A 23,322-nucleotide genomic window follows, 5' to 3' on the forward strand; every position below is an offset into this window, starting at 1 on the left:
TCAGCGACAGCTGGCTTGTCGGCAGGTATCGTTGCTTATTGCGGGCGCTGTCTCATGCTGTCCTCAGGTTTGATAGGTTCTCGTAGATGCATTTAGAAGCACATTATATTAAAATAAGTAAAGTCATTTCAAAATACCATAAAATGCTTGTGTTTAACCAATTTATTTACCGTCAGGACATTTAACAGGTAGATTGGAGGCGACAGTTTGACGGTCAGGTAAGCGTGGGAATTTTTGCGATGTTTATGGCCATCAGCCATTACATTTAAAGTGGGCTCCCAACCCAGATATGCAACCCAGGAACCAGATGTGCATCTCCCTTACATTTTCAAAGAATGCCCACACACTTTTCACAAAAATCCGCTTAACCACTTTAAAAAAATTATTTTTAATACAGCTATCAGTAAACTGGAAGTAAATCCAGTTTATGCCTTGTTACAGTGAGGCTTGGTTTTCAAGTAACCCGGGCAAGAGTCAAAAAGAATTGTTGTGATTTGTGAGTATAAAGATGTACAGGTATGTAGGTTAATTGGCTTGGTAAATGTAGAAATTGTCCCTAGTGGGTGTAGGATAGTGTTGGTGTGCAGGGATCACTGGTCGGCGTGGACTCGGTGGGCCGAAAGAGCCTGTTTCCGCACTGTATCTCTAAACTAGAGATAGAGCCAGAGGTATTTGGCGCAAAAACAAATTTGATCGTGTCGCTTAAGCCAAAAGGTGTCACGTTTAAAGATATTACACACAAAAAAACTGGAAGATGAATTTAATCTGAAGCCAATGGAAAGAGTTGAAAGTTGGTGAGAGGAGCCACAAGTAGGAAGAGATATTTAGTTTTGATTCGATTGTTTTATCGAAGAACTTAGTGTAATACTGCAATTTTGGTGCCTGTTTAGATTGTGCCTTCAATAATAAGTGTGAGTGATGATTGTTAGGTGAACAAATTAAGTCAAAGCCACGAGTAAACATGAGTCTGAAGAAGGGTCTCGACCCAAAACATCACCCATTCCTACGCTCCAGAGATGCTGCCTGTCCTGCTGAGTTACTCCAGCTTTTTGCGTTTATCTTCAGTTTAAATCCTTCCTGTGGCATACAAGACCTGACAGTTCAAGGTATCAAGGTCAGTTTATTGTCACATGTACCAGTCAAGGTACAGTGAAATTTGAGTTACCATACAGCCATACTAAGTGAAAAGCAACAAGACACACAACCACATAAAAGTTAACTTAAACATCCATCACAGTGGATTCCACATTCCTCACTGTGATGGAAGGCAATAAAGTTCAATCTTTTTCCTCTTTGTTCTCCCACGTTCGGGGCAGTCGAACCATCCGCAGTCGGGGTGATCAAAGCTCCCGCAGCCGACGATCGGAGCCCCCGTCGGGGTGATCGAAACTCCCGCGTCGGGGCGGTTGAAACTCTCTCCACGGCATGGAGCTCCTGTGCCGGCCTCTTCTGACCAGAGACATAGAAACATAGAAACATAGAAAATAGGTGCAGGAGTAGGCCATTCGGCCCTTCGAGCCTGCACCGCCATTCAATATGATCATGGCTGATCATCCAACTCAGTATCCCGTACCTGCCTTCTCTCCATACCCCCTGATCCCTTTAGCCACAAGGGTCACATCTAACTCCCTCTTAAATATAGCCAATGAACTGGCCTCAACTACCTTCTGTGGCAGAGAATTCCACAGACTCACCACTCTCTGTGTGAAAAAAAACGTTCTCATCTCGGTCCTAAAAGACTTCCCCCTTATCCTTAAACTGTGACCCCTTGTTCTGGACTTCCCCAACATCGGGAACAATCTTCCTGTATCTAGCCCGTCCAACCCCTTAAGAATCTTGTCAGTTTCTATACGATCCCCCCTCAAACTTCTAAATTCCAGCGAGTACAAGCCGGAGACCGCGGGCTTCACGATGTTAAAGTCCACAGGCCCCGCGGTTGGAGCTTCGATCCCCGGCAAAGGGATCGCAAGCTACGCGATGTTAAAGTCCCGCAAACTCCCACGGCTTGGGGCGCTCGTCGGTCTCCAGGAAAGACCGCCAACTCCACGATGTTGGGCCGCAGTGGGGACGGAGATACGATACGGAAAGAAATTGCATCTCCGTCGAGGTAAGAGATTGAAAAAAAAAATCCCCAATCACCCCCCCCCCCACCCACCCCCCTCATAAAACAAACCAAGGAACATTAAAATATAATTTTTAACACATACTAAGAATAACAAAAAAGAAGAAAGGACAGACATATTGTTGGCGAGGCAGCCACTGCTGGTGGTGCTGCCCAGTGTTCAACTTGTATATAATGTTGTCCTGTCAATGGAAATGTCATTCAAGGACATTAGAGGATGTTATTCACCAGATGTGGCCAGTATGGCCAGAGTGCATTTTTATGGAAATGTCAACTACCAGAGGGCTTCGTTTTAAGATCTCAGGAGGAAAGTTTAAAGGAGATGTACAGGCATGATTTTTTTACAGAGCGGTAGTTGCCTGGAACATACAGCCTGGGTAAGTGTTGGAAGCAGATGTGACAGCAATGTTTAACCTGTTCATTGCCAAGTGTTTTTTTCTCACTACTGGCCATGACCCGAGTACACCCAGAAACCTTTTCACCAGAGAGGTATGAATTTGTGGAATGCTCTGCCACAGCAGGCAGTGGAGGCCAATTCACTGGATGAATTTTAAAGAGAGTTAGATAGAGCTCTAGGGGCTAGTGGAATCAAGGGATATGGGGAGAAGGCAGGCACAGATTACTGATTGTGGAAGATCAGCCATGATCACAATGAATGGCGGTGCTGGCTCGAAGGGCCAAACGGCCTCCTCCTGCACCTATTTTCTATGTTTCTCTGTTTCTACACTCGGGGGTGGCACTGAACAGATTGAAAGGCATTTAGATGGAGGTATGAACAGACAGTGAGGAAAGCGAATGGCATCTTTGCCTTCATAGTGAGTTTAGGAGCAATGAGGTCCTACTGCAGTTGTACGGGGCCCTGGTGAGACCGCACCTGCAGTTTTGGTCTCCTAATTTGAGGAACAACATTCTTGCTATTGATGTAGTGCAGCTTAGGTTCACCAGGTTAATTCCTGGGATGGTGGGACTGACAAATGATGAAAGAATGGATCAACTGTATTCTGACTATCTGGTTGCAAGTTCAGTCGGACACCATTGATGGAAAGCAGTCAAAGTGAAAAGCTATTTATTCACAAAATGCTGGAGTAACTCAGCAGGTCAGGCAGCATCTCGGGAGAGAAGGAATGGGTGACGTTTCGGGTCGAGACCCTTCTTCAGACTGATGTCGGGGGTGGGACAAAGGAAGGATATAGGTGGAGACAGGAAGATAGAGGGAGATCTGGGAAGGAGGAGGGGAAGGGAGGGACAGAGGAGCTATCTGAAGTTGGAGAAGTCAACGTTCATACCACCGGGCCGCAAACTGCCCAGGCGAAATATGAGGTGCTGCTCCTCCAATTTCCGGCGGGCCTCACTATGGCACTGGAGGAGGCCCATGACAGAGAGGTCAGACTGGGAATGGGAGGGGGAGTTGAAGTGCTGGGCCACCGGGAGATCAGTGGCGTTAATGCGGACCGAGCGCAGGTGTTCAGCGAAGCGATCGCCGAGCCTGCGCTTGGTTTCGCCGATATAGATGAGTTGACATCTAGAGCAGCGGATGCAATAGATGAGGTTGGAGGAGGTGCAGGTGAACCTCTGTCTCACCTGGAAAGAATGTTTGGGTCCTTTGATGGAGTTGAGGGGGGAGGTAAAGGGACAGGTGTTGCATCTCGTGCGGTTGCAAGGGAAAGTGCCCGGGGTTAGGGTGGTTTGGGTAGGAAGGGACGAGTGGACCAGGGAGTTGCGGAGGGAACGGTCTCTGCGGAATGCAGAGAGGGGAGGGGATGGGAAGATATGGCCAGTGGTGGGGTCCTGTTGTAGGTGACGGAAAGCTATTCTGGCTGAGGTTGTGACAGGCATTTTGACAAATGGAATGCATGGCACGACACCATGGACGGTAAGCAAACTAAGAAAAGAGGCTGACAAGAACGGGATGGGACTGACAGAAAACTCAAGCTGGAGCAGAAAAATGTTTTAGAAAATGATGCTGAAAGTAGCATCTTGACACATTGTCAAGAAAGTATGACAACATATTCAGACAGCTCCACTGGCATAGCAGGGCTTAATAAACAATTTGTATTGGAGGTTATTTCTGCTGAGGGTGACCTATGGAGCGTGTGATACTGTCAGGAGGTCTCCCATCCAAGTGCTGCCCATACATGGTTAGGGCGGCACAGTGGCGCAGCGGTAGAGTTGCTGCCTCAGAGCGCAAAAGACCCGGGTGCGATCCTGAGTACGCGTGCGATCTGTACGGAGATTGTACGTTCTCTCTGCGGTCACGTGGGGTTTCTCCGGGAGCTCCTGTTTCCTTCCACATTCCAAAGACGTGCAGGTTTGCAGGTTAATTGACTTCTGTAAATTGTCCCTCGTGTGTAGGATAGAGCTGGTGTACGGAGATCGCAGGTCGGCGCAGACTCAGTGGGCTTGTTGCCACACTGTATCTCTAAAACTAAAAACTAAACTAAAACTAGCTTAGTTTCAGTGATGCGATGGGATCAGAAATTTCTTAACTAATACCACTCCTAATGTAGCTTTGTTCCTGTGGAATCCAGTTTATTATTTCATAGTGTTAACATCTTTATCATTCATCGTTTCAATTTGCCCCCCCCCGTCAAATCAGTCAGAATAATACCAGACAATTTCATAAAATAGATGCAGAAGGGTCTCGGCCCGAAACGTCACCCATTCCTGCTCTCTAGAGATGCTGCCTGTCCCGCTGAGTTACTCCAGCATTTTGTGTCTATCTTCGATTTAAACCAGCATCTGCAATTCCTTCCTACACATTCATAAAATAGATAATGTGTTTTAATGAATAAAGGGGTTGTGTGCAATAGAAGTCTATATAATTTGTAGCAATTTCCCTTCCATTTTATGGTGCGCATTGTAGATTTTGTCTTAAAGTTAAGAGTTAAGATGTTGGCAGATGAGATTAAAAATTGCTCATTTACTTGAAAAAAAAGAAGAAAACTGTGGGCAATAAGAGCTATCCATAAACGGATCCAGTGGGCAGAAAAGTTACAATTGGAATTCAGTGTGGGGAGGGATAAGGGAGTTTGGGAGGGCAAGCAAGACAAGGTAATATGCAGCAAATGATAGGAAACTGGGAAAAATAAAGGAATGAAGGGGCTTGGGCAAGTATGTCTGCTGATTCGTGATGATACAAGAAAAGGACAGGTGGATCAGGTGATGAAGATGGACAAAGGGGATACTCCATTAGCTCTGGCATGGTCTGCAACAGCGAGGAGGTTATGTACGTCCACAGGTGGGCCCCAACTTCAGATAGCGAGGCGATAAAGCTGCTGTCTAGACTGTACGTTTTAGCTGTGAAGATTGGCTGGGGTGTACGCTGCAGTGAGATTCACAGCAATGTACACAACTGTGAGAGCTGAGATCAAACTGATGGGAAGGACATGATCAGGAGTAAGGCCGAGTAGCTCTAGTTGGAAGCCACGAACACAATGGACCAAAAGGCTTCAATCAATGCCATAAATGTCTATGATTCTGCGATAAGTCCGAGCCAGGCTGCTGCCTCCGTTCTATTGACTGTGTTCACATTCAGCAGAATAGTTATGGTTTGGTGGCAGCATTCTTGCATGAAATTGAAGATTTGGAATTGTTTGATGGCTGGCAGAGGTTGATAAAAAGGCGTTCTGCTGCCAGCCACACTACATAAGGCAGACCCACGCATACAATCTGCTACATTTATTAAATTCATATGCCAGACAAACATCTTGTTTTCATGTCCATCTTTGTTAGAGCCTTGGGGAATGCTGTGCTTTAAAGTGGTTATTTATACAGTCCTCTTGAGTTATTGTTTAGCACGTGTATTTGACTATCCTCGTGTTTCTTTGCCGTGTTTAGGTCACTGTCATTGGGTTCACTCTCGGAATTCCAGACATTATCATGGGGATCACATTTCTGGCAGCAGGAACAAGTGTTCCGGATTGCATGGCTAGCTTAATCGTGGCCAGACAAGGTAAGACCATATTTTATTCATGCTATGCTGTTTTATAATGGAGTTGTGTGGTGCAAACAGGCTCAATTCGATCGGCTTCGCAAGGAATCAGTCATAATAGTTTCCAGTCATCCAATCCACCTTTAAAATAACCCAGCTGTTAGATCAATAAGGTTGATTTATTTTTACTCCCCCCCCCCACCAGAAAAAAAATCCATCGTAACATTGATTGTTTTTATGGATTAGGAATGTTACCTGGTCAGACGTCAATGCCTCAGTAATTTTAATTATACAGCAGGCTCTTGTAAAAGTAGTTGGAATGAAAAATAGGTCATGGTCATTATTTGTTCCAGAGACGGCATGGTTTCTAAGAGACTGATGCCGAGATGTATGGTCATTAGCATTAAAGAGTTGCATCAGCACTATATGCATCGTGTTTAATGCTAATGAACATGAGACCAGGCAAAGGTCAATCTACAGGCTAGTGATACGGAGTAATAATGTACTTATTTCACCAATTCCATAAGTGAATGGAGGATAATGGAGCCTATTATGTACAGAATACACTTCAGTGGTATCTCAGCCTCCAGGCTGACTGTTCAGACTTATTACTCCCATGAGAATGCTCACTCCAACACAACATCATGCTCCTGGCTTCACCACATTGAGAGATCAGTGGAATTGCTGAAAAAGTTATGTCAAATTACAGATAATATATAGCACTATTTCACCTCTCTATATCTTTCTGTTCATTTCTCCCATGTGTAATTACCCAATATATCCTGAAATGTATTTCTACATTTTGCCATAAAATGTGGTAGTCAGTTACACATCCAGACTGATTAATTGCTAAAAAGTCTTTCCAATGTCAAACTTCCACTGATGCTGGAAACTTCCTGAAGAAATTCAACACCATCTAACTGTCCCATGCCTTTGCTATTTTCCAAGTTCTTTAAGTCAAGTCAAGTCAATTTTATTTGTTTAGCACATTTAAAAACAACCCACGTTGACCAAAGTGCTGTACATCTGATTAGGTACTAAGGAAAAAATGAAACATACAGTAGCACACAAACATATCAGCCCTTACAAAACAGTTCACAGCACCTCCTCAATGAGCCTCAAACGCTAGGGAGTAGAAATAGGTTTTGAGCCTGGACTTAAAGGAGTCGATGGAGGGGGCAGTTCTGATGGGGAGAGGGATGCTGTTCCACAATCTAGGAGCTGCAACTGCAAAAGTACTCATATTTGGTCACATAGTCAATCTGTTCCCAATTTGTATTACCTAGTGTTTACAGTCCATGTTATAATTCGCCTCTCAGTGCAAATATTCTTCCAATATAGCCCACCAGCCCAAACAATGGCTCAATGTTCAATGGCACTTTATTGTCTTGTATACCAAGGTACATTGAAATTCATTTTTGTATACAGTTCCATACAAGTGTCATTATACATAAGCTCTCCTTAGATACAATACAAGTGTCTGGGAATAATACACTGCGACAGTATACAGAGTCGCCAGGTTTGGCGCCATTTTAAAATCCCAATTATTATAGAAACATAGAAAATAGGTGCAGGACTAGGCCATTCGGTCCTTCGAGCCAGCACCGCCATTCAATATGATCATGGCTGATCATCCAAAATCAGAAACCCGTTCTGGCTTTTTTCCCATATCCCTTGATTCCCTTAGCCCTAAGAGCTAAATCTAACTCTCTCTTGAAAACATCCAGTGAATTGGCCTCCACTGCCTTCTGTGGCAGAGAATTCCACAGATTCACAACTCTCTGGGTGAAGAAGTTTTTCCTCATCTCAGTCCTAAATAAACTGTGACCCCTGGTTCTGGACTCCCCCAACATCGGGAACGTTTTTCCTGCATCTACCCTGTCCAATCCGCTAAGAATTTTATATGTTTCTATAAGATCGCCTCTCATCCTTTTAAATTCCAGCAAATACAGGCCCAGTTGACCCATTCTTTCATCATACGTCAGTCCCGCCATTCCGTGAATTAACCTGGTGAACCTACGATGCACTCTGTCAATGGCAATAATGTCCTTCCTCAAATTAGGAGACCAAAATTGAACACAATACTCCAGGTGCGGTCTCACCAGGGCCCTTTACAACTGCACTAGGACCTCCTTGCTCCTAAACTCAAATCCTCTTGCAATGAAGGCCAACATGCCATTGGCCTTCTTCACCGTGCTGCTCACCGAGAGACAATTATTAACAGTTAAATGTTTGTACCATAACACAGTCAATAGCAATATCTCACCACTTTGCTTTGTTTCAAATACATAGAATAGCACAGAAGATCTATATTATATTACTAAAACTCTCATCTTGTAGATTTGTGGGTTTGTGGATAGATTTGTTCCCGAAATACAGCTAAAACGGTACGCGATAGCGCAACAATTTTAGGCCCACCTTACTCACCGTTGGCCTATGGTTCAAATGGTTGTTATATTTTAAAAGTTCTTCACTTTTTAAACTTTAAAAAATCACTTTTTTAAACTTTAATAAATTTGATTGCCTCCACCACCACCCCCCCCACATGGGGTCTGGCACTTCCTGATTGGCTACCTCCATGTTTGACATCACAATGGGAAACCAACGGGTCCGCGCATGCGCAGTTGGGGCCCATTGACCTAATACTTATGTAAGATGTGCGCAGTTGGGAAAGGGTTGCCGCTCGGAGGGGGGCTGGACCCGCCCATGTGATGGGAGTGGCGGCCAATGAGGGGGGGGGAGAGACCTCTCCTGCTACTGGCCGACGCGATGGCCGACCAGGCCCGGGGTGAGTGGCTCCCTCTCCCCTTTCCTCTCCCCCCTCGCCTGACCCCAGCCCCGGGGGAGTTTTAAGGGGGGTTGAGGGGGGATGGAGTGGGGGAGTGTCGTCAGTTGGGGGAGGGTTGCCGGGCCAGCAGGAGAGGTTTGGGCCCAACGCGTCCACGCCCGGCTAGTAGACACTAAATGCTGGAGTATCTCAGCGGGACAGGCAGCATCCCTGAAGTGAAGGAATGGATGACATTTTGGGTCGAGACCCTTCTTCCGACTGATAGAAGGCTCAGCATTTTGTGTCTATCTTCGGTTTAAACCAGCATCTGCAGTTCCTTCTGACACATAGAATGGCACTGCACAGCAGCAAGCTCTTTGGGTCATAATGACTGTGCTAAACATGATACCCAATTAAACTAATCCCTTTTCCTAGTCTGTCATAATTTTATAAAATTCAGTCATGTGTCCCTATATTCTCCAATGCTCCAGAGAAAATAATCCAAGTTTGGCAAAGTTCATGCACATGGAAGAAAAGAACAGATCAAAGCAGACGATGATCAAGGAAATGTAGAATGGTTCATAGCTGGATGAGGGGAAGATGACAACGAGGCATACAAACAGTAAAATTAATCAGTCGGACAGTGAAACGAGTTGGAGAAGGGGGAGGGGTTGAGAGAGAGAGAGAAAGGAAGGGCCTCTTGAAGTTAGAGAAATTAGAGGATTATTTCGGGTAGACGCAAGTCTCTTTCCCAGAGTAGGGGAATTGAGGACCAGAGGACATACGGTAGGTGAAGGGGAAAGAATGTAAAAGGGATCTGGGGGGTAATTTTTTCACCTAAAAGGTAGTGGGTATATGGAATGAGCTGCCAGAGGGGGTAGTTGAAGGAAGCAGGGACTATCACAACGTTTAAGGAACAATTAGACTGATACATGGATAGGACAGGTTTAGAGGGAAATATGGGCCAAACGCAGGCAGGTGGGGCTCATATAGCTGGGACCATGTTGGCTAGTGTGGGCTAGTTGGGCTGAAGGGCCTGTTTCCACATTGTATGTCGCTACGACTCAATGACTCTAAATCAATATTCATACTGCTGGGTGTAAGCTGTCCAAGCGAAATATGATGCTGATCTTTTTGAAAATATTTATTTATATTTTTATATAGGAATGGGTGACATGGCGGTGTCCAACACAGTCGGAAGCAATGTCTTCGACATCCTTGTGGGTTTAGGTCTTCCGTGGGGCCTGCAGACAATGATTATTGACACTGGATCCTTTGTAAGTATTCTGTACTTTTCTGCTAATACATTAAACACCAATAGGATGTATGAAGAAATGCAGGCCTCAAAGCTACATTAAGGATAGCGGAGTCAGGGGGTATGGGGAGAAGGCAGGAACAGGGTACTGATTGAGAATGATCAACCATGATCACATTGAATGGCGGTGCTGGCTCGAAGGGCCGAATGGCCTCCTCCTGCACCTATTGTCTATTGTCTATTGTCTTTTGTCTATCAACACCATTGTAATTTACACTCACCTTCCTTATTCTCCTGTTATCCAGTTTGAAACATAGCTGACTAGAGGATTAAAAAAAAACCTGAATGCAACCACACCGACTTCCCTAACTCCAAAAAGTTTAGTTTTAGTTTAGTTTAGAGATACAGTGTGGAAACACGCCCTTCGGCCCACCGATTCCATGCAGACCGGCGATCCCTGCACACTAACACTATTCTACACGCACTAGAGACAATTTACAATTTTAGCAAAGCCAACTAACCTACAAACCTGTAAGTCTTTGGAGTGTGGGAGGAAACCGGAGCATCTGAAGAAAACCCACGCAGGTCAGGGGGAGAACGTACAAACTTAATGCAGACAGCACCCGTGCTCAGGGTCGAACCCGGGTCTCTGGCGGTGTAAGGCAGCAACTCTACCACTGTGCCACTGTGCAGTCCCTTAAAGATGAATGAAAATCACAAGGTTTATCGATTGCAGGGCAGGCAATGTGCTCATCGGTTAACTTATTTGGGTACTAATCATGTGCCAAGTTGCCCCGGTACAGAAGGTTTAGAGGCTTTGGAGAGGATGCAGAAGAGATTTACAAGGATGCTGCCCGCGTTAGAGGGTAGTCAATCAATAGTCAATAGTCATTTATTTGTCACATACACATAAATGTGTAGTGAAATGAAATGTTACCCGCAGTTCAACAATAAGACCAATAAGAATAATCAATAAAAATGCAATAACACGCACAATCATAAACTAACACCAAACAAAAAGAAACATCCATCACAGTGAGTCTCCTCCAGTCCCTCCTCACTGTGATGGAAGGCCAGAATGTCTTTTCTCTTCCCCTGCCGTTTTCCCCCGCGGTCAGGCTGTTGAAGTTGCCACTTCGGGGCGGTCGGGGCTCCCGACATTGAAGCCCCCACCGGGCGGAGAAAATCCCGCGGCCTATTCTAGGCCGCGCCGGACGGTGAAAGGTCCGCAGCGGGCCGACCTAAGCCCCACGATTCGGGGCGGGCGAAGATGCTGCCGCTGTCGTTGCCGTAGCTCCCGATGTCGGCCCCCACCCAGGGGCCTGCAGGCTTCCGACGTCCAGGCGGCCCGCGCCGGAGCCTCCGGAGACGAGTCGCAGCCGCTCCCGCAGCATCCGAAGGCAGCCAGCGCCGCAGGTGGTGAGTCCGGGCCGTGGGCTCTGCGAACCAGAGCCCAGGTGGTCCCAGGTGCATGGCCGATGGTAGGCCGCAGCGGGAACGGAGACACGACACAGAAACAAAGGTCGGTTCTCCGTTCGGGAGAGACAATGTTACAGTTCCCGTTCCCTCCCACCCACCCCCACCCCACATAACATACAAACACTACACCATATTAAAACTACAATCCATACAAAAACAACAAAAAACACAAAAGACAGACGGACTGCAGGCAAGCCGCAGCTGTGAGGGCAGCGCTGGCTCCTCCTTACTATAATACTATATTAACTATATTAACTATAAGGAGAGGTTGGACAGAAATGGTTATTTTCTCTGGAGCATCAGAGGTTGAGGGAACACCTGACAGAAGTTTATAAATTTGTGAGATGTATAGATGGGGTAGACAGTCAGAACCTTTTTCCCAAGATGAACATGTGGAATACTAGGCGACGCAGCTTTAGGGTCAGAGGAGGAACGTGTAAAGGCGTGGACAAAAGAGTGGAAGGTGGCAGGAACATACTGCCAGAGGAGGTGGGGGAGGCAGATATGATTGCAGCATTTAAGAGGCTTTTAGATGAACAGATGAATATGCAGGGAATGGAGAGATATGGATCACGTGCAGAGAGAAGGGATTAGTTTAATTCGGCATACATATCATGGACTGGAGGACCAACATGTTCCTATGTTGTATTTGTTCTATATGTTCTATGTTTTATGTCATTGTTGCATCTGTAGAGTTCTGGATTTATGAGTGGGTAGTCATAGTAAAAGCTTATAAGCACTGCTTGAGTCAGAGTGGATCTTTTGTACAGCCTGGGAGGGTGAAGGTGGTGTGATAAACATTCTTCAGCTGTCTTAACCTGGGAACAGAAAATACTGGCTCAGGCTGGGATAGGACAGGCTGTTGTGTTTTCAGACATTGCACACAAAGTCTGGTTGGAGATGCACAACGTCGGAGAGATACTGCATAATTGTAGGAGGCAAGACACTTTCCAAACGTCATCCAACAACTTTGGGAGCAGGTAATTTCGGTAGTCAGTAGCATGGGTTAAGTTCTGCGTACCGTGGATGCAGTGTTTGAAGTAGCTCGTGATTCGGGTTCATTTAATGCATCTTTGCGTGTCATAGCTTCTTCCAACTGCACCATGAACCACAGTCACTGCACAACACCCCCATTATTCTCCAAACAACAATCTCTATCACAGGGCTCTGGCCCAACAAGCATATGCTTCAGCTCACCCGCACATATTTCGCAATGCCTGGTGCCACAGACTTAAACTCTGCGACAAGGAAGCATGGATTACTTCTCTGGAACGTCAGAGGTTGAGGGGGCGACCTGATAGAAATAAATACAATGATGAGAACTATAGATAGGGGTGAAAGAGTCATTTTCCCAGGATAGAAATGCCTGTGAGCTTAAGGTCAGTGAGTTTAAGGTCAGATGGCAAAAGTTTAAAGGAGCTTTATGAGACAAGATTTTTTTTACACAGAGAGTGGTAGGTGCCTGGAAGGTACTGTGTTGGTGGAAGCAGATACAAGAGCAACATTTAAGAGACATTTGGAAAGGCACATGAACAGTCAGGGAACAGAGGGATACGGCTCATATGTTTGCAGATGGGGTTTGACTTTAGATTTTAGAGATACAGCGTGGAAACACCTACAAACCTATACGTCTTTGGAGTGTGGGAGGAAACAGGAGCACCCGGAGGAAACCCCCGTGGTCACAGAGGGAATGTACAAACTCCGTAAGGACAGCACCCATAGTCAGGATCGAGCCTGGGTGGGTCTCTGGCACTGTACGGCAGCAGCTCTACCACTGCGCCACCGTGCCGCCCTTTAGTTTGTTCAGCATCAGGGTCAGCACAGACAGAAGAAGTTGTCTTGCCTCCTACAATTATGCAGTATCTCTCCGACGTTGTGCATCTCCAACCAGATTGTGTGTGCAATGTCTGAAAACACAACAGCCTGTTCTATCCCAGCCTGAGCCAGTATCACTTCTGGTGAAGAAGTGATTGGTTCTGGAATCAGAGAGCAGTGGGGAAGAAGCTGTCCTTAAGATTGGATATCTGGGTATCAAGCTCCTGCATCTTCACCTAGATGTTAGAAGACAGAGAAGGGAATGGCTAGGATGTTAACAAGAAGGATGCTGGGGTGAGTGAGGTGGGATCTCCATTCTTTCAGCAGTAGCTGGAGCCTCTCCCCCCCCCGACCCCCCCCCCTCCCCCCCCCCCCCCCCCCCCCCCCCCCCGACCATCTGACTGCAATGCTTGGGTCTCTTGTTTGTGCACTGACGGCCGTGTGGGTAGCATCTGCTTTAAGACCAATAGTTCTGAGAGTTCCCTTGATACAGCAATGATTATCAGGAGACTTTCAGCACTGGAACAATTGACCTTCTCAACACAGTAGCTGATGGATAATAAGGCGAAGTTTTAACAAATGGCTGTTTTAAATCTATTAAAAGGAGCCTCTAGATCCTTAAAAAGTACAACCTTGAGATTGCATATTTCAGAGTCGAAAGGACCTTGTGGCAAATCCCTGCAGACCATAAATCTCTCCTACAACACTGACCCGTATGGCTTGTCACTTGTGGCTCCACACTAGCTGAACGTTGAAGGGATGGAAGGCCTTTGGGTTCTGGGGTATATGTCAATGTTGATCAGAACACCCATCGCCCAATAATGTGTGTCAATGTGAAGCAAAGGGTAGGAATAAACAGGTCCTTTTCAGAATGGCAGGCAGTTGCGAGTGGAGTGCCGCAAGGCTCAGTGCTGGGTCCGCAACTATTTACAGAATATATTAATGATTTGGATGATGGGATTAAAAGTAACACGAGCAAATTTGCAGATAACACAAAGCTGGGTGGCAGTGTGATCTGCGACGAGGATGCTAGGAGGTGACTTGGACAGGTTGAGTGAGTGGGCAGATGCATGGCAGATGCAGTATAATGTAGATAAATGTGAGGTTATCCACTTTGGTGGCAAAAACAAGGAGGCAGATTATTATGTCAATGGTGTCAGATTAAGAAAAAGAGAAGTGCAACGAGACCTGGGTGTCCTTTCTCCACCAGTCACTGAAAGTAAACATGCAGGTACAGCAGGCAGTGAAGAAAGCTGATGGCATGTTGGCCTTCACAACGAGAGGATTTGAATATAGGAGTAAAGAGGTCCTTCTGCAGTTGTACAGGGTCCTGGTGAGACCACATCTGGAGTACTGTGTGCAGTTTTGGTCTCCTGATTTGAGGAAGGACATCCTTGCTATTGAGGCAGTGCAGCATAGGTTCATGAGGTTAATCCCCAGGATGGTGGGACTGTCATATGAGGAAAGATTGGAAAGACTGGGCTTGTATTCACTGGAATTTAGACGGATGAGATGGGATCTTATAGAAACATATAAAAAGGATCGGACAAGCTAGATGCAGGAAAAATGTTCCCAATATTGGTGGAGTCCAGAACCAGGAGCCCCAGTCTAAGTATAGGGGAGGCCATTTAAAACTGAGATAAGAAAAAACATTTTCACCCAGAGAGTTGTGAATTTGTGGAATTCTCTGCCACAGAGGGTAGTGGAGGCCAAATCACTGGATGGATTTAAGAGAGAGTTAGATAGAGCTCTAGAGGCTAGCGGAATCAAGGGATATGGGGAGAAGACGGGCACGGGTTACTGATTATGGATGATCAGCCATGATCACAATGAATGGCGGTTCCTATTAAATCTTTCCTCTCTCTCTAAACCTATGTCCTCTGGCTCTTGATTGCCCTACTCTAGGTAAAAGACTGTGCATTCACTCAATCTATTTAAGTGGATTCTTTGCAGTACGCTCTTCTTTCCCTGCTGAGATACGAAGCAAAAATCAAGCTGCGTTTCTCAATATAAATGTCTCTTGTCGGTTTGAAAATCTTGTAATTGAAGGTGTATGTTTTTTTTCACCTGCCAATGCTCCTTTTGCCCAAATCTCACACTGACTCAGAGGTACAAAGGCTATTTTTTGGATCACGATTGACGATGAAGAAGTTATTTGGACGGACTATTAAATAGCCGTCAATTAAAAAGTATCAGCAAAATTCCAATTTCAAACCCAAATTGCACAGCCTGACCTCCTTTCCTTCACATATTGTTGTTCAGGTGACCGGGAGCGTGAGTCATTATGAGTGCTTATTAGTACTTATGCCTCAGGATGCTTGAACATACTTCAGTTTATCCTAATTGCTGTGACCTGCACTTCACGACTAAATGAATCCATGTTGTTGTTTATAGGTCCGCATCAACAGCAAAGGCCTCGTTTACTCAGTCATACTTCTCTTAGGATCCGTGGCACTCACGGTAAGTAGGCTATATTTCACTCATGCACATGGGCGGCACGGTGGCACAACGGTAGAGTTACTGCCTTACAGCGAATGCAGCGCCGGAGACTCGGGTTCGATCCTGACTTCGGGCGCCGTCTGTACGGAGTTTGTACGTTCTACCCGTGACCTGCGTGGGTTTTCTCCGAGATCTTCGGTTTCCTCCCACACTCCAAAGACGTACAGGTATGTAGGTTAAATGGCTGGGCAAATGTAAAAATTGTCCCGTGTGTGTGTAGGATAGTGTTAATGTGCGGGGATCACTGGGCGGCGCGGACCCGGTGGGCCGAAGGGGCTGTTTCCATGCTGTATACAGTGTGTATACAGAGAGTTGTGAATCTGTGGAATTCTCTGCCTCAGAAGGCAGTGGAGGCCAATTCTCTGAATGCATTCAAGAGAGAGCTAGATAGAGCTCTTAAGGATAGCAGTCAGGGGGTATGGGGAGAAGGCAGGAACGTGGTACTGATTGAGAATGATCAGCCATGATCACATTGAATGGCAGTGCTGGCTCAAAGGGCCGAATGGCCTCCTCCTGCACCTATTGTCTATTGTCTATTGTATCTCTAAATCTAAATCATGATCCCCAATGTTGGAATTCTCTCACCAAATCCATGGTGTAAGGTGAGTGTGGGCTGACATTTTTGAGTCCCAAATTAAGCCTCCTGCTCCATGGACTGTAAGAGTGGCAATATATTGGCCTCAAGCATTGAAATGGCAGGTGGAGGGCAATTTAGTTCAGTCTTGTGAACATCACGGCTTAAAGAAGATATTCATCCATTGAATACGTGGGTTAGTTAGTGAAGGAAGCTTCCATGCTATAGATCTATTCAGACCTTCAGTCTGAAGAAGGATCCTGATCATGAACGTCACCGATCCCTTTTCTCCAGAGATGCCGCATGACCTGCTGAGTTACTCCAGCACTTTATGCCTATCTTTGGTATATGCCAGCATCTGCAGTTCTTGTCCACAAAAGAGAACTATTAATGTTGGTGCCACTAAGAACTGTCGATGCTGGAATCTTAAGTAAAACACAAAGCTTTGAGGAAACTCAAGAGTTCAGGTGACATCCGTGTAGGGGATTGCCGTCAGGCGACATTTTGGGTTCTCAGTGAAGACAAGCATGCCAAACACCTGCATGACCCTGTCCACCTAACTCGCCACTTTCAAGAATCGATGTATTTTGACTCCCAAATCTCTCTGTTCCACAACACTCTCCAGGGCTAAATATTTATTCTGTACGTCCTGCCCTGGTTTGAACTAGCAAACTGCAGCACCTCACACTTGTCTGAGTTAAATTCAATTTGCCGTTCCTGGACCCATCTTCTCAATTGATCTAGATCCTATTGCAAACTCAAATATACTTCCTCGTGGACCAAGATACCACCAACTTTGGTATCATCTGTAAATTTACGAACAATGTTAACTACACCCAAATCATTAATGTAAATAACAAATAACAATGAATCAAGCACTGATCCCTGTGTCTATCCACTGGTCACAACCTTCCACAGATAATCCCTCCACAATTACCTTTCGGTGTGGAATTCTCTGCCTCAGAAGGCAGTGGAGGCCAGTTCGTTGGATGCTTTCAAGAGAGAGCTGGATAGAGCTCTTAAGGATAACGGAGTGAGGGGGTATGGGGAGAAGGCAGGAACGGGGTACTGATTGAGAGTGATCAGCCATGATCGCATTGAATGGCGGTGCTGGCTCGAAGGGCTGAATGGCCTACTCCTGCACCTATTGTCTATTGTCTATTAGCTCCATCCTTCGAGCCAATTTTGAACCCAATTGGGAATCTTGGCATGGATTCCATGCAATCTAACCTTCCAGCCAAGCCTGCCATTTGGGACCTTGTCAAAGGCCTTGCTAAAGTCCATGTAGTCAATGTCCACTGCCCTGCCCTCATCAATCCTCTCGGTGACCTCTTCAAAAAAACTCTTGTCAGAATTGTGAGACAACTTTTCCAACATACAAACCCATGCTAACCAAATAATCATCTTGCCATTACTTTCCAAATTCTCCATAGCATCCCCACCTACCACCCACACAAACGTCCCACCACTGTGTAGACAGAGTATTCTAACTGAGACTTGACTCAAGGAGAAATAGACATGTTTTCATCTGCATTGATATTCCTGTCAGTATATACTAGAACCTTTTTTTCTGCTTTGGAAATAGCCATGTATTTGAGAGATGAATGAGCTAAAATATCCAATTCTCTTTCCTTTATGATTGCTTATTTATTTTCCCTGCGAGGCGTGTGTAGCATTTGACCTGTCCGTATGTACAGCACAGCAATTCTGTAAGATAAATAACTTTTACCAAACGTAGATCTAATCTCCTGATACATCTAGACTTTCTTGTAGGAATTGAGCATCATCTATAGGCTTAACACACAGATCTATCTTGTGCTTAAAGGTCAGGTTCAAAATTACATTGTGAGAGCAGTATTCTTCAGGTGGATGGTGTACTCACTATATTAGGAGTTGTACTCATCAAGCTAATGGCTATTCACCGGTCCAAGAGCTGTAATCTGAGGTTTCAGTTGCTGTACTGCATTTTAATAACCTATATACCAGATTATTTTGTTCAAAGGTTGGTTACCATTGAATGCTGGATTTAATAATGTGCCTTTCTTCTATTAAACATTCCCATGTATCCCCTCGGATTAATTAACAAGAATCTGCTGAAATCTGTCTCTGTAGTTTATTTTGAGTTTAGTTTAGTTTTGCACATTTCATTTAGATTAGTACATTTCATTAAAAAAAGATACAAAGTGCTGAAGTAACTCAGTGGGTCAGGCAGCATCGCTGGAGAACATGGATGGGCAACATTTTGGGTTGGGACTCTTCTTCAAACTGATTGTAATAGGGGGGGGAGAAAGCTGGGGGCAAGACAAAGCCTGCCAAGTGATGGGTGGATAGAGATGAGGGGGGGAGGGGTTTGTTGGACAGATGTTTGGACAAAGGCTAGGGGTGAAAAGACAAAAAATGTGAGACAAGGAGAGAAGATGCGTGAATGTGAAGCCAAAGGAAGGAATATAGGTGGAGGTGAACAGAGGGGAAGGAAAAGGGGAAAAAATGAGTGTGCATACAGGTGAGGCACGGGAACAGAGAGGAAGAAAGATGCGGGAGGAAAAAGAGGTGGGGATTGTCTGTACGTTAAATACCTAAAATTGGATAATTCAATGTTCACACCGTTGTCTGAATCATTTCATAGCTCTGCCAGTTATATTTTTCATCCAATTTTATTTATTAAGAAACAACTAAAGTAAAATCTGTCGATGGATCTTATCAGTTTATGAGATGCAGAGGTTAGGGTAGTTATGAAGCAGGCTCTTACAGATTTACGCTCCTTGAAATATTAAATTAAACATTACCATGCGCCTCATCTCTGCCCTTTTCAGTGTACCACACAGACCCCCTATTAGGTGTAATACACTGGCACAGTGGGCCAAACAGCCTCCCAGGATGTAGGTTTTCTCTGATTCTGAGGACAAACACCAGAAAGATGAAGAGACATCATTACAAAGGTTTCTGTGGATTGGCAGGTTGCGAAGCATATTCTTCTTTCTCATCAAACTCCTCTTTCCAACACAACTCTGAATGAAAGTTAATTGGAGGGCACTCTCACCAGAAGACTTTGTCAATTCAGTTCGGCCGCGTAACATGACATTCCCAGATCCATCTTAACAACATCTCTGGAAATGCCCTTACTCTAGTACACTGGGGAACATTCAGAGTTGAGAAAATTTCATTCCCTGTACCAAGTTCATTCTCCGATTGGCTGAGCGATGTTTACATATCTGTTGTGCTGCTGCAAGTAAGAATTTCATTTGTTCCGTTTTGACAATAAAACACTTTTGACTCTTGAAATTTGCCCAATCTTCTGAGCAGCTGGTTTTAACCATGTACCCTCTCCCCACAAACCTTGCTACTGGATTTGCCTCCATCTTCAGCCTCGTGTATTATTGGAAAGCAATTATCACACAATGAGTTCAAAGACATCATTGTCAACTTAGTTTTAAATTTACACTGATTTTATTCCCAATCAGGTCGTGAGGGCCTAATTGCTCTGATTCACTCTGAGGTACTAATCACGAGGAGTAAATTAAGGGTATGGCATCAAACAGTAATGCAAAAGGCCTTGCACATATCTTATGTCAGGTTGGTCTAAAGCACTTCCCTATCTGGGAGCTACTGCTCTACAGATCGCATGGACTGGAGATGGACTGGATGGATGGAAGTAAAGATCCTGTGATGGACTAGGCTATGTTCACCACTTTCTGCAGCTTCAAGTGGTCAAGAAGAGAGTAATTGCCATACCAGACTTTCAAAGAACAATGGCCGTCAATTGGTGCGTAGCAATTCCCCAAAAACCAACAACAACTTTCAACAGAGAATGTTGATTTAAGCAGGAGCTCAATGATCCAAGGCTAGATATGGATAAAGGCATGTGAACAATCTAAAATTCCCAATGTTTTCTATATCTACTGGGAGCAAGAACATATGTGATTTAAAGCCACTAGCTCGTGAAAGGTTGGATAGTTCTGAAGATTTGCACGAATGTTCCTGAAGTCATACAGGTGTTCAGTGTTAGACACAAAATGCTGGAGTGACTCAACAGGACAGGTAGCATCTCTGGAGAGAAGGAATGGGTTGAGACCTTTCTTCAGACTCCAGAATTTTGTGTCTAACTTCAGTGTAAACCAGCGTCTCCAATTACTCCAGCGTTTTGTGTCTGCCTTCGGTATAAACCAGCATCTGCAGTTCCTTCCTGCACAGGAGTTCAGTGTTAATCTTTACAAATTCTTTGCTCGGAGTAAACAGATGAGACTGCATGACAAATTTAAGAAGAGTTTAGTTTAGTTTAGTTTAGGGTGGAGATTAGTTTAGAGATATGACATGGAAACAGGCCCTTTGACCCATTGAGTCCACACCAACCATTGATCACCCGTTCACACTAGTATCTATGTTATACCACTTTCTCCTCCACCCCCTGCACACTAGAGGCAATTTACAGAGGCCAATTAACTTACAAACTTAGGGATGTGGGAGGAATCCGGTGCACTCAGTAGAAACCCACGCAGTCACAGGAAGAAGGTCCCACATAGGAGATTAGTGGCCAAAATTAGAGCACATGGTATTGGAGGTAGGGTACTGACATGGATAGAAAATTGGTTGACAGACAGAAAGCAAAGAGTGGGGATAAATGGGTCCCTTTCAGAATGGCAGGCAGTGACTAGTGGGGTACCGCAAGGCTCGGTGCTGTGACCGCAGCTATTTACAATATACATTAATGACTTGGATGAAGGGATTAAAAGTACCATTAGCAAATTTGCAGATGATACAAAGCTGGGTAGTAATGTGAACTGTGAGGAAGATGCTATGAGGTTGCAGGGTGACTTGGACAGGTTGTGTGAGTGGGCGGATGCATGGCAGATGCAGTTTAATGTGGATAAGTGTGAGGTTATCCACTTTGGTGGTAAGAATAGGAAGGCAGATTATTATCTGAATGGTGTCAAGTTAGGAAAAGGGAACGTACGACGAGATCTGGGTGTCCTAGTGCATCAGTCACTGAAAGGAAGCATGCAGGTACAGCAGGCAGTGAAGAAAGCCAATGGAATGTTGGCCTTCATAACAAGAGGAGTTGAGTATAGGAGCAAAGAGGTCCTTCTGCAGTTGTACAGGGCCCTAGTGAGACCGCACCTAGAGTACTGTGTGCAGTTTTGGTCTCCAAATTTGAGGAAGGATATTCTTGCTATTGAGGGTGTGCAACGTAGGTTTACTAGATTAATTCCCGGAATGGCGGGACTGTTGGATGTTGAAAGACTGGAGCGACTAGGCTTGTATTCACTGGAATTTAGAAGGATGAGAGGAGATCTTATCGAAACGTATAAGATTATTAAGGGGTTGGACACGTTAGAGGCAGGAAACATGTTGGGGGAGTCCAGAACAAGGGGCCACTGTTTAAGAATAAGGGGTAGGCCATTTAGAATGGAGATGAGGATTTATGGTTAATATGGATTTCAGATAATTCACTGTTAGCTAAATTAACACAACTCTCTCTAGAAATTTGAATTTACCCTTTTTTGACTGAGCCAAATTATGTGCTGTCTATAGTCCAATTAAATCACGTTTCACGTAATGAAATGGGCTAAAGCTACATTAGCGGTTCATTTACAGAAGTTTACATCGAATGAAAGTGATGTCGTTCAATCCAAAACTAGGGTCTTGAATCTGATCGAAGCAAATGGTCAGAATGAAAAGAGCAGTTTGGTTGTTATTGATCGGGAAAGTATGAATATGGATGGGCAAGGAATAACGCATTACAGGTCCACCACTGATTTTCCAGCACCCTTAGCCAGAGCCCATCTGGATTATCCATTTCAGTCTAATAGAAGTGAGCATATCATTTCCTCCACCTTGACAATCAACACTGGTGTTCTTTGGGCTTTTGTGCTCGGTCCCCTGCTCTACCTCCTGTACGCTCATGACAGTGTGGCCAAGTACAGTGCCAGTCAGGAAGTCCAGAAGCCAGAAGCAATTAGGGGGATTTAGCAGTTTTAGGCCAGACCAACAGAGGTCAGGGCCTCTGAGGGGAGCCCAAAGGTACTGGAACAGTCTGCCTTGGCCACCAAGGGGCCGAGATACTGACCCGCAAAGACAACCGCAGAAGTCGGCTATGGGAATGGATCTGCCGACTCTGGTTGGGCCGGAGTTTCAAAGCTCTGGCCGCAGGGGGAAATTTGACCCGCCTATCGGTACGGAAGTCCCGATGAGGTTGAGATCGGCCCCCTCACCCAACCTAGGCACCACATTTTCAGGGGGACATCCGGTGGGGGGGATTTCAAGTGCGCACTCCACAAGCTCAGGCGATGAAGAGAAGAGCAGTTGCCAGATTAGGCTGGGATGCATCCTGTCAGAATACCTTCTGTAGCGCATTGGTAAACGTTCGAGAGAATCCTTGTGAAAAAGCATAAACTTCTCAGCTGCCGAAGAAAGTAAATACACTATTGCACTTTCTTGATCACCGCATCAGTGTGGATGGACTAGATCAGGTTGCTGATGGTGTGGATGCCTAGGAATCTGAAGCTGAATACCATTCCTACAGCAGTTCCATTGATGTGGATAGGTTTGCGCTCACCCCCACTCCTCTTCCTTAAGTCTACTCTTTCATCTTGCTGATGTTCACGACTCGGTTGTTCTCATACCATGACACAAGGATTCCCCATCTCTTTGCTGGATCCCTTCTCATCATTGCTGTTGATTTGTCCGACAACATTGTTATCATCGGCGAATTTAAAGATTGAATTGGCACTGTACTTGGCCACGCAGTCATGAGTGTACAGGAGGTAGAGCAGGGGACTGAGCACAAAACCCTGAGGAACACCTGGGTTGAGTGTCAAATGTGGAGGAAATGATATGCTCAATTCTAATAGACTGAAGTCTGCAGTCCGGAAGTCCAGAAGCC

The 23,322-nt window shown here is 45.3% G+C and overlaps 1 protein-coding gene across 1 annotated transcript in view; it reads left to right on the top strand.

Annotated features, from left to right (window-relative positions):
* slc24a4b (solute carrier family 24 member 4b) overlaps positions 1-23,322 on the top strand; it is a 223,289-nt gene that overhangs the window by 188,380 nt on the left and 11,587 nt on the right. Inside the window, exons 13-15 of the mRNA XM_078406780.1 lie at positions 5,960-6,074; positions 9,985-10,097; positions 15,764-15,829. Coding sequence (XP_078262906.1) covers positions 5,960-6,074; positions 9,985-10,097; positions 15,764-15,829 — 294 coding nt within the window. The remainder of the gene's footprint in view (positions 1-5,959; positions 6,075-9,984; positions 10,098-15,763; positions 15,830-23,322) is intronic.

The sequence above is a fragment of the Rhinoraja longicauda genome, chromosome 10 (assembly GCF_053455715.1).
Source record: "Rhinoraja longicauda isolate Sanriku21f chromosome 10, sRhiLon1.1, whole genome shotgun sequence".
Classification (NCBI taxonomy): domain Eukaryota; kingdom Metazoa; phylum Chordata; class Chondrichthyes; order Rajiformes; family Arhynchobatidae; genus Rhinoraja; species Rhinoraja longicauda.